This window comes from Phoca vitulina, unplaced genomic scaffold (assembly GCF_004348235.1).
Source record: "Phoca vitulina isolate PV1807 unplaced genomic scaffold, GSC_HSeal_1.0 scaffold60, whole genome shotgun sequence".
NCBI lineage: Eukaryota > Metazoa > Chordata > Mammalia > Carnivora > Phocidae > Phoca > Phoca vitulina.
The window spans coordinates 7,852,928-7,871,512 of NW_022589763.1; the positions used below are offsets into that span (position 1 = coordinate 7,852,928).

The 18,585-nt window shown below is 43.6% G+C and overlaps 1 protein-coding gene across 1 annotated transcript in view; it reads right to left on the reverse strand.

The window, feature by feature from the left end:
- ARHGAP6 (Rho GTPase activating protein 6) overlaps positions 1-18,585 on the reverse strand; it is a 241,425-nt gene that overhangs the window by 44,346 nt on the left and 178,494 nt on the right. Inside the window, exons 3-5 of the mRNA XM_032391112.1 lie at positions 12,724-12,795; positions 5,271-5,527; positions 2,987-3,182 (exon numbers count right to left, since the gene is read on the reverse strand). Coding sequence (XP_032247003.1) covers positions 2,987-3,182; positions 5,271-5,527; positions 12,724-12,795 — 525 coding nt within the window. The remainder of the gene's footprint in view (positions 1-2,986; positions 3,183-5,270; positions 5,528-12,723; positions 12,796-18,585) is intronic.

The following is an 18,585-nucleotide window of genomic DNA, read 5'->3' on the forward strand; positions in this document are numbered from 1 at the left end:
CTATTTAGAATCATTCCAGAATTATACTTTTTCACCTGCAAAAGGAGCATAATGAGTATCCGCCTGAATAGTTATGCAATGATTCAATTAATTAAGGCATATAGAGTTCTTCGAATCATATCTGGCATCTATTATAGAGAGAAACAGACCCTGATTGAACTGAATGAGTCTCCTTTGCACAACAGAGAAAACTGTAATATAATAGCAATTTTAATTTTGGCTACATTTATTTTCTTAGTTTCTGATGGCTTCTGAAGAGTTGAATTTTCTACATAAGTGAAATATCATAAGGGCATTTCCTACACAGGCGGGACTATTCATTCACCTGAATCCCTCCAGACTCTTCAGAAATGCCCATTTCAATGACATTATCTCCCCAATTAGAGTACTTTTTCGCTCGGCAAAAATGACTGTAATTGAAAAAATAACGAGTTAGTGATCAAGTGCTATAGTTCCTATGTATCTCAATTGGTTAGAACCTGTTTTAAGTTTTTAAAATATGTATTTGTTTGCTTGTTTGTTTCTAGGCAGAGCAACTGACAGCCTTCAGAAGGCCAATGCCATTCTCACATAAGAGAGAGAGATGGTGATTTTTCTCAAAGAGCAGATACAGTCCAGGCATTTAGTAACTTTGACTTAAGACAGTCACTGATAGAACCAGGCGTCCACCCAAAAAGGCACTGACCTGGCAAAGGAACGTGACTTTGCTCTGGCCTGTCCCAGAAATCGACGCGATCACCTTTCTCTCCTTTTCATCAGAAACTGGAATGGAAACATGACCCCAGAGCACTTGGATCTCAGGCTTAGGGAATTCAAGGAAAGAGGGCAGCAGAATAAGCAGGACGCCCCACCCTACAATCAGTCCAAATCCCAGAAATGCAACAGGGCTTGAGTCTCCACTATGTTGTCTGGTTTTGGTGGTGGTGGTGGTGTTTTTTTAAATTTGTGCTTCTGGGAAGTTGAGGATGCTTAAGGAATTTTGAGCTAATAGTACAGAAAGCATCTGGGTGAAGTGTAAGTGGGGAAGGGTGCTATATACACACAGAGTCAAGATAACTGCTCAAGACCAATTGTGGAGGGAATGAAAAGATCTTCGACAAATGTTTATAAGGCTAAAGTGACTCAAACTCTTTCCTACCCATTTGCCAAACGGGCAAATAAAGTCTTATGAAAGAATTGTTTTTGAGGCTTGCTCCTTTTTCATTGGTTTCAAGTGACCAAGATTAATGTCCGTTTGCATTTGAATATGTCTTGTATTTTTCTGGAGCTAAACACCATGTAAACCAGGAGCAGAATCAGGTCCTTGAAAAGATAATCTTCTTTCTTTTAGGCCCTACACTGCATGTTAACCATTCCAAGAAAGAAAGAACCGTCCAGTTTTTTAGTAAGCTTCAAGGAAATACTATTTTACAAATTATAATTCATGAAAATTCATTTTCAGAAAGAAAATAGAAAGACATACCAAGTTTTCTTTCACATAAGCAGTTACTCAGCCTGGCACTGGATTTTTGCAGGATTGGAGTAGAATTTTCTCACTTAGGACTCTTTAAACTGCTTACAGTTCACTCTCTACATTCTTTATAGGGAAAAACTATAATTATAAAAGTATGAGTCTCTTTTTCTACCTCACAGTGAAATTTAGGCTGAATTTACATATTCGCAGTACTGAACACTTTCATTGCTAAGCTATTTTAAAAAATAATTCCGTGCAAGTAATATTTATTGAACACCTACATTGTATTAATCATGATACTAAGTGTTGGGAATTCGAAATGACTAAGGCATTTTCCTTGACGCCCAGTGTGCTTTCCCAGGAGAAGAGACAGATAGATACACACATACACACAGGTACATATAAAAATTTTGTATAGAGGGGTGCCTGGGTGCCGCAGTCAGTTGAGCATCCAACTCTTGGTTTTGGCTCAGGTTGTGATCTCAGGGTCGTGAGATCGAGCCCCGTGTCAGGCTCCAGGCTCAGTGGGGAGTCTGCTTGGGTTTCTCTCCCTCTCCCTCTCCCCCTCCCCCCAGTCGTGCTCTCTCTCTCTCAAATAAATAAATCTTTAAAAAATTTTGTATAGACAAATAAACCTTCAATACATATTAACTTTGTTAAGTCATCCATATGTTATCTGGTGATTAAGATATTTAGATAGCTCCTTAATCATTTTTTACAGTCCCCCTTACACTGAAAAAATTAGATGAGAATATTAACAGTAGTTATGTCTCCATGATAGCCTCAGAATTTGCTTTGCTTTTCTGTTTCTTGCTTTATCACAATGAGTGTATTATTTTATAGTAAAAAAGCAATTAACTTTTCTCATGTCCATAAGATGCATGCTAACAGTACAGGAAACACATTCAGGTTATGGAAATGGCAGTTTGATGAGCCAAAAGTCTACATTTCAGAAAAACTTTTAAAGAAGTATATTTTTAGGTCAGCATATTAATTGGAATAGAGTTGCTCAAGGGTCATTATGAAGAAGTTTGAAGTGGACACCTTTCCATAAAAATGCAAACAGCAATATAGAAAAGCTGTTGTCAAAAGCCATGTATTTTCTATTCACTTAAGGAATGTCTGCAAATCTTTTTTTTTTTTTTTTTTTTTTAGAAGCTGGACTCTTATTTTTTAAAGGAAGCCTTGCTAGTAATGTCGATGCCTAAAAAAGATGAAAGTGGCTGGGCTCTGTTTGAAGGGAGGCTTGGGGACAGACCCAGCCCAACAGATCTTGGCCTCCGGCTCACATCTGAGGACCCTTGGGTGTTGGGCAGCCTGAACACCATCGAGTTGATTTTTGTCCCCCGCAATCTTGTTTAGCCCAGTACTCTCTAAAGCACACACTCAGATTTATAAGCTTTCTTCGCAAAGGAAATTTAAGCCCAGAGTCTGAGCAAATGAACAAAGCATTGAACTTGGGCACTTAAATCCATGAAGCTTGAATAAATGAGAGTCTCTCATACTTGATCACTGCCAGACAAGTCTGCTTACCATGTTTTTCTAGATGCTGACAGCAGCTGTCCACCAGCCTGGGGACCTGTCTGTAAATGGGATTCAGACTGAGTTTCTTATCTCTGGCTTTTTCTTTTTTACTCTGAGCCTCAGCAGGCAAGGAGAGTTGTAATGCTTCTAGCAGTCGAGACTGATTGTCATCAAGATCTGTGATAGAATCCACTGACATCGCGCCCTGCAAATCATACACAGACGTGAACAAAGAGCGTGGATGGAGAAAACAAGAGCAAGTTCCCTCACACGCTAGCCAATAACGCTTTTGCCCAGGACTGTGTGTCACCCTTGAAATAACGCCACTTCATTCAATCACGCTCTTCGTACATTAAAAGGAAAACGGCCAACGCCTCTTGAAAAAGTGAGGAAACTACCACAACAAGCTAAGGGAATGGCAGTTACAATTTCCACAAACAACATTCGCCAGTGTTAGACGAGAGAGGGCGGACATCGAGTTGTAATATTTTGACCCAACCACTTCATTTGTTGAAACAAGAAAAAAATCACATACATGCTGGATGAATGAGGTAAAGTCAGAGAAGCCTTGCAAATAAAAACCAAGCATCTCAACTATGACTCTAGGAAGCAGATTTTTAACATTGGATTCCATGGAACAGTCTTAGTTGGGTTTCCCCCAGAACTGGCACAAAGAACTTTATCGGGGACATGGTCCCGGGAGACAGCTGTAGGGGGTGGGGGAACGAGAAAAGGGAGGGAGGGCAGCGGATGAAGAGCATCACCCAGCCTATGACAAGCCCGTGGGCAGCTGGTGCCCAAGCACCCTGGGGACCTCTGGGAGACAGTGTGGGTCAAGCACCTCAGAGCTAACTGTGCTGGGGAGCAAGTGTGCTGGGCTATTTATACCACAAGCCTCAAGAGTCATTGATTAAGGGCAACTTCTGGTAGGGGCCGGGAGGTGACGTTCAATGTCTCGGCACTTGCAGCCTATCACCTGCGTGGGTGGGTGCCTCTGGCCATCAGAGAAAGCCCTTGGCAGGGGTGAGGTGCTGGCAGGTGGAAGGAGGGCTCTGGCATGCTGGGACTGGGAAAGGCCGAGTGGAAGGGAGCAGGGCACCGGCCGTGTCTACACGGCCAAGCCCCCCCCACCACCCGCCCCCGATGAAGCGGAGAGGAAGGGGCTCGCTGCTGGTATCCTAGCAAGGCCTGGCCAGAGGAGAGGGCATCTGGGAGGCCCGCTGCCTGGGCTCCAGATTCCCAGAGAGCTCACATGTGGAGTTTGGGTGTTACAGCCTTAGGACACGCAGTCTGAGAGATGATGATAAGACTGCAAGAACAGTTCCATCACATACATTTAAATATCCTGGAAAGTCATCATTTCTCCACTTTTAAACACAGCCAAAGCCTTGAAAAACAGCGGCGGCTCAGGTGCCCCTTTATCTTGGAGAGGTCTCGAATGTGGATTTTAAGTGGGAAGTGTTTGGGGTTTTTTTGGGGGGGGTTTCAGTAGGGCAGTAGTGAGTGGTTGGAGGTGGCAAAGATTTGGGGGTCTCCAGGCAAGAGGAAAAGGAGAGAAGATCTCCCAGTGACTTAGGAAATTTTTAGAGATGCTTATCAACTGACTCAGCCGATCACCAACCAGTTTGCCTGAGAACTCAGCTTTCCTGGATTGAAACAGGGAATCTGAGATAAGAAATAACACAGTGCCTAGAACACAGCACTCACTTAATACATGGTACTGTGTTCTTAGAGTATTAATTTGAAAGAGGACATATGTGCCCTTTCTCTCTCTCTCTCTATATATATATATGATATATGATATATCAGATATATGATATATGATATACAATATATATGTAGGTTTCTTGTGAAAAAAAAAACTCGTCACTTACGAGGACTGGCAGCCAGGTGGCTGGGGGGCCAGGCGTGGTTCTTGGACTAGAGATGAAGACAGTAACAAAACCACCCGGCCCCGCCCTCCAGCCTCACAGTCTCGAGGGCAAGTCTGGTGGTAGGACAGAAGATGAAGCTAGAGCACGGTCAACAGTGATGTTGTAGAATGTTCAGGACATCACGGGGCACACACGTGGGGAACCAAGGGGGGCACCCAGCAGCTCTGAGAGCGGCCGGAAAAAGGCTTTGAGGCTGTGTCACGTGCCCCACGGCCCGGGGCACGCTGTCCCCGAATGGGGTCACTGACAGGTCCCTGGACTCCATTTCCAGTTTTCCCAAGAGCAGAGGTTCAGAGAATAACCCTGTAATGCTTCGGTTGTTTTAGCGGTGGTGTCAGAGAAAGTACTGGCCAACTCACCCTCCTCCTGGCCCGAGGAGCTGGTTCTGGGGTGTTCGGGGACGTTGACTCATTTGGCGTTTCCGAGGTGGAGCTGAGAGATGAGTTACTGCTTGAGAGTTCTTTGTTTTGTCTTTTACTTCCAAACGGGAGGAGGGAAGCCACAAAATCAGACGCATCCTTCTGCTCGTCCCTCTGCGAGTCCTGCTTGAGTTTATAGGCCCGGTCATTTGCAATGACTTGGGATAAGGGCATTCCAAATGCCTGGGGGATGAATTCTGCAATCAAAAAAACAAACACTCACTTTCAGACATGACTGGGCCGGTGAAGGCTCTCACTCACGCTTCAGACCCAAGGGCAGACGTAGTCAAATGACCGTTTCCTGAAGAATTGATTCTTCAATCAAAATACAGGGATGACTTCTGTGTGTATCAGAGTGGCCAAAGTTTCTATTTCTATCAAGTAGGCCGGTATGTACAAAGAACGTGGGTTTTTAGAAATCTAGGCCTCTCGTTTTTTCCCCCACATATCTCAAGTATGTTTTAAAGGAAATAACTTTATGGATAAATGTGACATTTTTGATAGACTGTACACAATGCTTCATCCTCACAAGGACACAATTTTATGAACTGTTAGTCTTTGAGGTATGTGTCTCAAGAGCCCCCAGAACTTACAAGGCGTGAGAAGGCTGCGTGCATCCGTTTATTCCACAGGGACTCACTGAACAGCTACCACGATGGGAGTACAAAGCTTACAAGAGGTGTAGTGCTCGCTCTTGAAGGGTCCAGAGTAAGGGGCGGGTGGGGGAGTGGGAGTCAGATAGGTAAGTAATTACACAGGTGGCTGTCGGGTGTTACAATGGAGAGATGCCTGGAGCAAAGACCTAAGTTCAGTTAAGTGGATCCACTTTGGGGTTCCCAGTAAAAGAGCCAGTACGTGAGTGAGGACCCGAGAGGCAGGGGAGCAGCTCATGGGGAGTCTGCTCCCCCCCCCCGCCCCTGTTCCTTGTCCCCCACAGGCTGCCTCCAGTTGCTGGGCTGGGGATGTTGCTCTCATGATCTATACTCAAGCCATTCTGCCGGCCCATGTAGAAGTAGACTCTCACCACTAAATAACCAGTGAAGGGCCCAAAATACAATGTGTTAAATCCCCTAGTAAGGATAATTTGGGGCAAGGAGCACAGTGCAGAAATCTACCTCTTTATTTGGAGATGGACACACAGTTGCTTTCTGAATCACTGATCCATAAGTATGCACCTACATTGTAAGCACACTGATACTTAGGGCCAGGCATCTTTTGGGCACTATTTTAGATTTATGCTGAAAAGCATTCATAATTAGATTAAATGCATTATTTCTTTTAGACTCAAAATTACATCTCCTAGCAGCAGAATATGGGAGTCTAGCCTCTCCCTTGTTTTTATAACCCCTATGAATAAAACCAGAATGATCAAGGGAAAACAATTTCTTTGTTTGGGTTGTTTGTTCTTTGAAAGAAAAGGCTAACTTTAAATCAGGTGGAAAGAGGCTTTAAAAGGCTTTCTTCCTTGATCCATGGCAACATTTTAACATCACTGGGCTGATGGCCAAGTCTACATTAAAAGCAGAAATGGCACTTAAGAAGGCTGCACCTTTGGTTCCATCAAAACATGCAGTCTGTTTTGAAGTGAAAAATCAAAACGTCAGCATTTTGGGATTTTCGGAGGATGCTTACCATTCTCGATCGACAAACTAGGTGGCATACGATAGTAATACAAACAAAACTTTCGGCATGTTTTTGAGTGATCAATGTAGCCAGCGTAGCAAGACCCAAGACTCACTATTGACAGAAGGCCATCTTCACTACTAGCACAGTTAGAATACCAGACCACGAGCTGTGCACCCTGGGGTGTATGGTGTAAATCAGCACTGTCTTGTCTATGGGAATAATCAAAGAGTCTTGCTTCAGAAAACCCGCGGCAAGTCTAGAGATCTGCAGATGCCAAGGCTGACAGCTATGCGGAATACACAAAAACCGTGGGGGGGGGGGGGAATAACAACAGCAGAAAGGACAGCAATAAATGTATCGAGTGGCATGTGTCTGCTCACTTAGGCACGCTCTCTGCAGGGATTTCGTAGGAGATGGGGACTACTGACTCCTCTCTTAGCCAGTTTTGCCACGTAAGGAAAACCAATCGGACTCATTTAGAGTTTCTAATATCCCTAGAAAAAAGAAGAAAACTGGTTCTCTTTGGTATCTGTCATTTTCAGTGTCCCAAAGTCTGCCACTTCCCTTGCAAATTGGAATAACGGAACACAAATTAAACAGATGGGATACATGAAGTCATTCTTCCCAGTTTTTCTTTCTCTTTGATTCTCACTCAAGAGATGACCTGCTAACAGATTTTTATTTTTCCCTAATAGTCTTTCTTTCCTGGTGGAGTTTATTTATTCTTTCAGTGATAGAGTTTTGATGTAGTCTCTTGTTTCTTGTTGCTTTCTCTTGAGAACCTTTACAGGCTTCAGAAAGGAGGCCTCTCTATGCCCTAAACTTGTGTTGCAGTGTCTAGACTCTGGAAAATTCTAGGCAGGATTCCTTGAATATGACTGCTTCTCAAAATGTGGCTATTGTGAAATGGAGAACTCATCACAAGTCTATTTAGCAAAACCCTCCTCATGTGTAAATAAAATGTTGGGCACACATGCTTATCTGTGGACTCAAAGCTCTTCTCTCGGGGAAAAAACCCTGGAGACTCTGTGTTGATAGGGCGAATACAGTTGATAATAGGTTTTTAAAACCAGATGGACATTTCCCAAGACTCAGTGTTCTGGGGCCAGGCACAGGGTGTATCATGTTCTAATCTACAGTATGTGTTCACCAAGGAGACTGCTTCCCCTGCTGCGCTCATTAGTAGCAACTGTGTGCTCTCCCAGCCCATGAACTGTGGGGCCAGGAGGTGGCATGCCATCCTCTGGCTCCCTACCGCCACTTACAGATCTGCACCTTCCCACTGTGTGGCAGAAACCCGCTATCACAAGGTTTCTCTTGTCTCCTGCCCATTGCTCTCTTCTCTTGGCACTGACTGACCTGTGGTCAGACCCCCAAGCTACCGTCACACTTGGAGGCTTGGATGTCTACCTAAAGGCCCATCTAATTCTCCATCCTCCCATCTCCTTGACCGTCTCCTCTCCTCTTTTTTCCTGCATGCCACCTTTTCCACTCACTCCCTTGGTCCCATCCTGGAGCCTTGTCCTCCCCAAAAGGGATTCCACCTCGAGAATCAGGCTTCCTCCCTCCACTCTTGTCTTATTCTCCCTCCCAAGTTCATGTTCCACACTGCAGTGTGGTGATCTGTTGAAACACACCATTAAGATGCGCCCTCCTTAATGCACCTTGATGGTGTCTCAATGTTCTCAGCATGCAGACCAAACACCATGCGGGGCGCACACAGCCCTGTGTGAGGTGGCCCCTTCTTATTCTCTCCTGGGATCACGCTCCCCCGGGTTCTCTCCTTTCCAGTAACAGCACTCAAAGACAGCATTCGATACATTCTCCTTGAGAATGTCTACATAGTGATAGCTGATACTTGATTTTTTTACTGCTATTTATTATGATGCAAAATAAAGTTGTATCAACTATTCCTATCGAGTGCTACATCATACCTGGCGTGTAGGAACATACTCGGACACTGAGGAACAATAAGACATGGCATGATACTATTTCAGCCTAAAGAACGGTGCCAGACCCGAATTATCCCCAGATTTCATGTCAATAAATATACGGCATAGTCTGAAATACCCTGTGAAGCGGGGACCTATCTCCCAGACGTATGCCACAGTAAAACCTATGCCCCCTGCGCTCTGACCAGGAACCACATGAACTGGAACAAAGTAGCTATTTTAAAATCTTTTCCCCACAAGTGATTTCTTTTTGACCCACGAAAGAAATTTGCTGAAGTTCTGAAAGTTTAAAAACTGTTTTTTTGGTTGCCAAGTAATTTAACTAAGAGAAATTAAGGACTTGGAACTCTTCTGGATGAAAATATGTTTTCCCACCCAGCCTCCATCTTGAATTCGTTTCCATATGGAATTCAAGAGTCGTATGGGCACTGGCTGAAGTGGCAGGAGGGACACAGGAGTGTCACATGATCTGCCGTGTTTGATGTCAAGGCAATTAAATAAAATACATGACATGATTCACTCTGATTGAATCAATTAATCCAGCAGCATATCAAACACTTAATGAATCACTCTTTATTGGGAGAGCAATTGGGTTCTAAAAAGCTGCTCCTATTTATTTTTAGATGACCTAACCCAAGAGGTCACTGAGAGCTTCCTGTTTTCCTTCTTTTACTTTTGGACTCCAATGATTATCATTTTCCACATGTGCAGCTGTTAGGAACCCCAATGTTAATATTCAAGTGGAAGAAAATAATGTGAACCATTACGACTCAGCAAGACCCGCATGCTGGCCCCTCCTGCCCTGCTTGCCAGGGCGGCCACGTAATGGATGTGTGCACATAGACAGGACTTTCTGTTCAGAAGATGTGCCAGGTAATTAAGCTTCACTTAAGCCCAGGACATCTTCTTTTTAAATATCAGAGCTCCTTTAAAAGAGGAATTAAAAAACCCCTCTTTTGCCACGAAGCCTGATATTTTTCTCTAATTTAGTTGGATGGGCCATGTGTCTTTTCTCTGGACCACCAGAACCTGCCTTCCTTTTTCCCAGCCAGCAATGTGTACAGCCTTATAGAACACTGCCAAGTTCTCCCTGAGCTTATGTCAGATGTAAATACAATATGGTCCGAAAAGTGTATAATAGCCCAGGACACATTGGTCAATGACATCCCCTGGCCCTTCCTTTTCTGCTCATTCACATCCTTGCTTCCTGTTGTTCTGTAACCTGAGCAAGCACACATGCATCTCTCTCTGCTGAGGGAACTCAATCATCTCCTGCAAAAATGGTCATTCTGTTTCATCTAGCCTGAACGGGCAATTCTGAAGAATCGTTGAAAGTCTCCATTATAAGGATTCAGTCCTCAGATCAGTATCATCATCCTAGAGTAAACCAACTTTAAAGATACACATTACTAATGCCAGTCTGAGTGTCCCCTTTAATACTCTCTATAAACACTAAGAATTTCTCTAATCTAGTGAGGTAAAGGTGATGGATGGCAGGAATAGAATGAGTAAGACTCTAGTTTAAAAAAGCTACCCTGGTTACTAACATTCACTTAAAAAGAAGGGTAAGAACATACGGACCGATTAAATAGAATACAATTTATCAGACAGTGATAGGTAGCTGGACAAGAGTTATACCCCTGAAACAAATAATACATTATTTGTTAATAAAAATTTTTTTTAAAAATTAAAAAAAAAAAAAAAAGACTTAATGCCCCTTGCCTTGATTATTCCAGCAGCGGATTCGGCTGTGATAGGATGTGCCCTGCTGGTGAGAACACTGGCTAATATGGACCGAGTTCTCATCTCAGAAGCTGCACATCAGTACTTCAGATAACTACTCATGTCCAGTACCCCCTACAGACCAATGGCATCACACTTTCGGGGTTGGGGGGTCTGGGCACTGGAAATTTTAAAGGTTCTACAACTTACTCTACTGCGCAGTGAGAGGCAGGGATCATTCCCATTCTCAACTCCTTTCTCCAGTCTGAGGTAAACATTCGAAATGTCTGGAGATATTCTGGCTGGGGGCAGTGCTACTGGGCCAGAGATGCCACTAAACATGTCACACGATGAACAGGACAGCCTCCGTAACAAAGAATTATCCAGTCTGAGGGCGCCTGGGCGGCTCAGTCGGTTAAGCGGCCGACTCTTGATTTCGGCTCAGGTCATGATCTCGGGATCCTGGGATGGAGCCCCACGTGGGGCTCCGCGCTCGATGGGGAGTCTGCTTGAGGATTTTCTCTCCCTCTCCCTCTGCCCCCTTCCCACTCATTCTCTCTGTCTGTGTCTCTCTAATGAATACATAAATCTTTTTTTTTTTTTTTAAAGAATTATCCAGGGGCACCTGGGTGGCTCAGTTGTTAAGCGTCTGCCTTTGGCTCGGGTCATGGTCCCAGGGTCCTGGGATCGAGCCCCGTATTGGGCTCCCTGCTCATCGGGGAGCCTGCTTCTCCCTCCCCCATTCCCCCTGCTTGTGTTCTGTCCCTCTCTGTCAAATAAATAAATAAAATCTTAAAAAAATAAAATAAAAAAGAATTATCCAGTCTAAAATGTCAACAGACCCAGGTTGAGAAATCATGCTCTAAGGGAAGTAAAACGTTGGCTCCCCACTCTTTAGAATTCTTTATCTCAAGGGCGCCTGGGTGGATCAGTCATTGAGTGTCTGCTTTTGGCTCAGGTCATGATCCCAGGGTCCTGGGATCGAGCCCCGCATCGGGTTCCCTGCTCGGCGGGAAGCCTGCTTCTCCCTCTCCCACTCCCCCTGCTTGTGTCCCCGCTGTCGCTGTGTATCTCTCTGTCAAATAAATAAATAAAATATTTTAAAAAATAGAATTATCTCCTTTTAGTCCAAAGAACCAAATGTCATGACACTTTAGTCAAGTTCATGACATGGGTGTAGAGTCTGGGATCAATGGTGTGGACTAGGTCTTGTCCACTACTGACCACAGTGCATTTATTTTTATACCTTTGGTTTTATTGCCTTCCATTATTTTTCAAGCAGAAACTCAATCATTATAGAAAAGAACTCCAAGGTGAGACATATGGCTCTCCTCACTCAACACTCATTCATTATGTCACATAAAATGGAAATACATTCATACAACCACACCATTCAGCAGTCATTTCATATGGGACCATACAAACAAGCCACAGAGAGTTGTACTGCGCTAATGGGGCCCAGGTGCCCATTTGCAGGCTCAATGAATATTAGTTAAAAATGACCACAAATACCTCTGAAAGAGTGGCTAATGTGTCAGTTCCCTAAATAGACATAGAAGAGGACACAAAACAGTATGGAGAGAGTCAACAATTCCCAAAACATATAGGGCAAAAAATAAGCATGCTGTGATCTGACATAAAAATGCTGAGAATGGCCCATCTCCAGTAGCCCATGAGGAAGAGACTGTTTCTTTCCAGTAGTCATGGCAGGCGAATCCAAACTTTTTCTCATTCAACTAGCCCTGCCTAACGATCTGGACTTGCCAGACAGCTGGTTAGCGTTAGAGATGCTGTCCATGGCTACTCAACCCAGGTTCTTCTTATGCGTTGCTGATTGGCCAGCATCATAATTGGAACCATAAACTTGGCCAAAGTCACACTTTGCTCAAAACAGTTGAATTCATCAATTCAGTACAGGGCCACTCAAACACAAAAGGGTAGACCAAAACAGGCTTTAATGACATTCCATCGTAGAAATCCAGTTTGCATAATAGAGATGAACCGCATAAATCTATGCAATTCAAAAACCCCACCAAATTCAACCATTATGCTCCATGGAAGATGCATCCGCTCTAGTTCATTCTGTCCCTTACCTCTGTCTTTGTTTTTCTCCTTTCCTAGTGAATCCAGTTTCTTTCGCAAAGATTTCTTTCTCTTCTGTCCATCTGCAAATATTAAAAGAACGAAAAGTTGTAAACACAAGCATACACGTGATATCTTATACCATCAATAGCTACATTTGAGCAAAAGCATGACTTCTCACTTACTTCACTCATAATTTGGCATTTTAGGCAGAACAAAGGCTCTGAAAATACACGGAAATCCCTGACCTGGACAGTACATGCAACGAGAACCTTGATGTATGCTCTTAAATTTTGTTTCAATCATGAAAAGTACAGGAAACTTACCTCCTTCAGAATTAATTTAGCGTTGACACTTAGATATGTTTGCTGTTGCTATTACATGAGTCTCTTCCTATTTTTCATGTTTATGCAAACCAATGTCATATTGAATCAAATCTCCACGAGAGGAGAGTCAACAGTACGTATGGTTTTGACGTTTATAAGCTGGTAGAGTGTAACTGGATAAGGAAATGAATTTGGGGGTCTAGAGAAGTCAGATCTAATTATTGCTGCACCATTTACTAACTGTGTGACTTGGGACAAGTCTCAGTGTCTGCATCTATAAAATGGGAATCTCATGGGGTTGTTGGGAGATTCAATGAGATGGTGCACACCAAGTGCCTCATGGGGCCCCTGACACATGTGCATAAATTCAGATCTACTTTCTCAGGAGGTATCATAGTATTGCACAGTGTGGCTGTACCATAATTTCATTAACCATTCCTCCACCAATGGGCATTTGGGTCATTTCTAAGTTTTCACTATCATAAATAAGGCATATACCCTTTTGGCATCTTGTGTTTGCAACAAACGTACTTAGCATGTCTGGCTAACTCTCCAAATAATAAAGATTCCACTCATATCAGTAGGTAGCTGCAATCAAATTCCTGGGATGTCATCAGAAAACGTTGCCAGTCATCATGGCAAGAATGCATTTCACAATTACGCAACCATCAACTTAACGTGTGGGAGGCGCGAATCGGGAATCCGCACGGTGATCAAGTAGGGCAAATGCAGCCCGTGCCACAAGGAAACTTAGGTTTAAAAGGAGGATTAAGAATTGTTTGTTTTTTACAGGATACACTCAAAAGTGTAGTCCAGAAAGAGACTCAGCCCAATAAAATTTAAAAGCCAGACTCTGATATCAGGAAAAGACAGCATGCACATTCTTAACCAGAAATGAGCATTCTCCTGGGATCCGTCCGGGGCTGCAGATGTTCCCAACTCCTTCTCTCTGGATTTTTGGAGGCAAAAGACATCACAGTATAATCAACAGATGCATTCAATCCCCCCCCCCCTTCGAAAAAGCAAAGAAATATTGCAAGAATGATTCTCCTGCCACAAAATGGACATAGTGCATAAGAGTCTGCATTCTTGCAGTTGTGAGCTATGCGTAGGGGGACATTAAGTAAATCACTTGTAATGCGGTGAAGAGCCAGCCATCTCTGTCATTAGGGGTATGTTCTTATCTCCAGCGTCTAGAAGATGAGTAATTATATGGCCTACCATACCTTACTATAAAATGTACGACAATAAGCATACTAACAACACAAGACTCAAATCCATTCTCCAAACAGACAGGCCTTTTACTTTGTAACACTTTGTTCGTCACTTCACACCACCAAATGTATTTGACTGTAACAAGGGTATATTTCTTTAACAACATTCTATCATTCCTTCATGTTAACTGTTGACCCAGAAGAATAACTAAACTATATAGTAAAGCTTAAGAGACTTAAGTTTTAAGTTTTCATAACCAGTGGGCAGATCCTAAAATTCAAGCAAGTTGCCAAAGAACCAGACACAGATAGGATAGGGGACATTTTATTTAAAGACAGAAGGATTTTTTTTAAACTTCTTTTTAAGTGGAAGATGTAGCATATATAAAGATGTGTATAACTACAAATGTACAGTTTAAAGAAATAATAGGAGGCCAACTCCCACATCACCAACAGCCAAGTTCAGAGGCAGACTACTGCTCGTGCCCAAGCCCCCTGTGTGTCTTCCTCCCTCTCCCCCCAGGTAATCACTGGTCTGAGTTTTGCAATAATCAACCATCTGCTTTTCTTTGTAGTTTTACTGTCTACATTTGTAAAGAATACAGTTTGTTTTTCCCACAGATGGAATCACACTGTAGGTATTCTCGCCTGCCTCATTTACGCCATTCATCAACACTTCGGAAATTCATCTTGTTGAGGCAGGTAGCTGTAGGTCACTCGTTCTGATGACTATAATTTGCTTTCTGGTACGAATATACCATGGTTCATTGGAAATTTGAGTTGTTTCTAGCTTGAGACTAGCAGGACCAATGTTCTTGAAAAATGTTGCACATGTCTTGCTATGTACATGTCCAAGACCCTCTCTCAGATAATGGTTCTTGGAATGTGGCTCTGGGACCACCGACATTGGTACAGCCTGGGAACTCATTAGAGCTGCAAATTCTACGGTCCCTCCCCAAAACTACTGACTCAGGAACTCTGGGGTGGGGCCCAGCAACGTGTGCTTTCACCAACCCTCCAGGGGACTCTGGTTCCCACCGAAATCTAAGAACCACTGTTCTAGGGTAGATATGTACAAGCTGTGTTGTCAGGCCGGCATGTACGGAACCTCAGGCTCTACTAGGTAACATCGAACAGTTTCCAAGTAGTTTCACTCATTTGTATTCCCACCAATGAGAGTTTACATAGTCCCACAAGGATAATATGTACTTCAAACTCCAAGATTCGAGACAATATCTTTGTGATCTTTGTGAATAGTGACCTACAATTTAAAAAATGCTTAGCTATTTACAACAAATACAAACATTGTCTTTTTCACTTAATGAGACAGTCCTCACACTCACCCCAGGCCAGCATGGATACCTAACCCCGGTCCACTGCACACCTGGCAAGTCCTGGAGTTTGCACCTCCATCCTAGCCTCAGAGGAAGGTTCTAGCTTGTTTCCAATCTTCAGAAAATTCCTGCTGAGAGAAGTTTGAAGGAATGCCTTTTGACACCACCTCCCTTACTTTTCCCAACCACAGCTGCCTCACTATTGACTTGGACCAGAAACAAAGACTCTCAGAGAACGCAAACTGAAGGAATTCATAGGCAGTGAGGGGAGCTCAGTTAAAAAGTGAGGGGCAAATGCTATAAAAGAGACACTTGGTGGCGGAATGGGAAGTGGCCCTTTAGAGACTGCATCCAACCTCTAGACTTGGGTCTTGCGACACTGGGGGCTGGATAACTCTTTGCTGTGAGGAACTGTCCTGTGCACGGTACGGTATCTAGCAGCATCCCTCAATTTCCTAGATGCCAGAGAGCCCACCCAGTCCCTGTTGTGACAACCAATGTCCCACGGGGACAAAATCACTCTGGTTGAGAAGCCCTGGTCTGTGCATAACTCCACCTAGAGGACAGCTATGGGCTCAAACCATGTGACGCCCAACTCCCAAAGAGTCACATTTTCCCACTTCTCACAATGCTCGATCCATACCCAATCTCAGTTTCTATTTTAGGTAGAACAATATAAAAATGTTTACAAATTGTTGAGCTTTTACGTATCCAGTTGAATAACAATTTCTTTCAATTTAGGAAGCAATGTGAGTCTGCCCTTGGCTATCTTTCTACCAGATTCCTGTCTACAGGTAGGGGAATAGAGCAGGTTCTTTGAATAAACAGCCTTCTACTTCTCTGCATGAAGCATTTTGTCCTCATTTAGATCAGGTGTGGAGCAGCATTTGATGGTGAATAGTTGTCTGAATGGAGGTATGAACGTGTCTTTAGCATGCAGGGAAGACTCAGGGGACACTAGTTCTATTTTTTTTTTTTTTTTTTTAGAGGACTAAACATGGTGGATGGAGACACTTCCTGGCCAGCCCTCCACTGGCCAAGGAAATTATAGGAAGACTGTTTTCTCAGCAAATGGAGCTGTTCAGCAATGGAATGAGCTGCCTCACAAAAATAAATAAATAAATAAATAAATTAATTAATTAAAAAAAAGTACCGCTCACTGTGGCTTCCATCTCAGCTGCTCTTTCTGTCTTACATCCCTCACTCTGGGGGAAGCCACGCCATGAGCAGCCCTATGCAAAGGGTTATGTGGTGAGGAACTGGAGTCTCCAGCCAGCAGCCACGTGAGTGGGCCAGCACACCCATTCTCCCGCCCCAGTCAAGCCTTCAGATGACTGCAGCCCCGGCTGAGCTTGATGGCAAACCTCACAGACTGGAACCCAAACCAGAACAACCAGGCTGTGATATTCCCAGAAACTGTGTAAGATCAGAAATGTTTGTTATGTTTAAAAAAGAGAGAAGAGAAAAGAAAAGAAAAGAAAAGGAAAAAAATAAGATGCCCAGCCAAATGCATGGGGTATCCTAGATGGGATGTTGGGTCAGAAAAAGGATATTTAGTGGGGAAACTGGTAAAATCTGAACAAAGTCTATAGTTTGGCTGATAGCAATGTATCCATGTCCCTTCCTTCGTGGTGGTAAGTGTACTAAGGTTACATAAGATGCTATTATTAGAGGAGACTGGCTTAGGGGCATAAGGGAACTGTGTAATTTAAATCTAAAATTATTCTAAAATAAAGTTGTTGTTGTTGTTGTCGTTTTAAAAAGCCCTTTCGCCCAGGTCCTGGATGTATTCAAGCAAAGGCTGAAACCTCGTTTGTCAAGCACGTGAGAAGGTGGAGGCTGTCACGATTCACTGAAGTACTTTGAAACACACAGACTTGGGAGCCCAACTTTATGGCAAGAAGGTGACTCACAAGTCAGAGTTTCTGACCTGGCTGAAACTACTAAAATAATCTTCCTAGTCACATCTCCCTGATCTGAAAGAAAACATGTGCCTGGGCCAATATAAAGCATCCGTTATGTCTGTCATTCTGGTGTAGCATGTTTTCTGGAAAGGGAGTGGACAGATGAGAGGCTCGACCAGATTTGTTTTTAGGGCCCTGGTGATGTTTTCATAGGTGGCTGATTAAACTGTCTCATGATACCTCCTATTTCTTAAGTTCCCTAAAATCCCTTTTCTGTGTAAGTTATCCAGACTCGGTGCTTGTTGTTTGCCTCCGAGAACACTGATAAGTACAGAAATCTGTTTACTTTTCAAGTTCCCACGCATGTCCTGATAAACCAAAATACACTTTTTAAATTATATGTACGAATGTGGATAAGGCGAGCTATTCAATCTGTGGATGTCTTACAAAAATGTTTACTAAAGCTGTATTTTATCCCTCACTAAAACTCAAACTCATCCTTCAGTCTCATCCATTCGCCCTTTTGAGGGCTCTCAAGCCACAGACTCCTAAAACTAAGGCAAGAAAAAGACTAAACCAGATACTTTCTTTCCAATTTGGGACAGGAAGGTTTGTCAAAGAAGTTACGATATTATTAGTGGCCCCAGCACCTGAGGGCCATTCCTTGTGCCCATCCCCCACGTCTAGTGTTTTCCAATGATTCATCTCAGGGGTGCAAGTTCATGTGGCGAGTGTAAGTCAACACTGAAAACATGGAGGGACTGATGACAGATGGGCAACCAAAACCGCAGGCAAAGTCCCGTCCCAGGAAAAGGTGGCTGGGTGTTGGAGCCAGTTATTACCGCCGTCGCCATCCTCAGTGGAATGGACTTGAAATTGCCCCTACTGCTTTGAGTTGCCTTTTCAAAGTCCCTCTGGAGAAACGGAAGGGAGGGCAGCCCTGACAAAAAGGGGGACGTAGTTAGCAGGAAAGCGATCACCTCTGCTTCTTGGCAGGAAATGTGGCAGCAAGCCCAGGATAGGGGACCCGATGGGACCAGTGTGCTGCTCCGGTCTGAGAGCTGAACTGGGATTCGCTGCAGAGGTTTAGGAGAG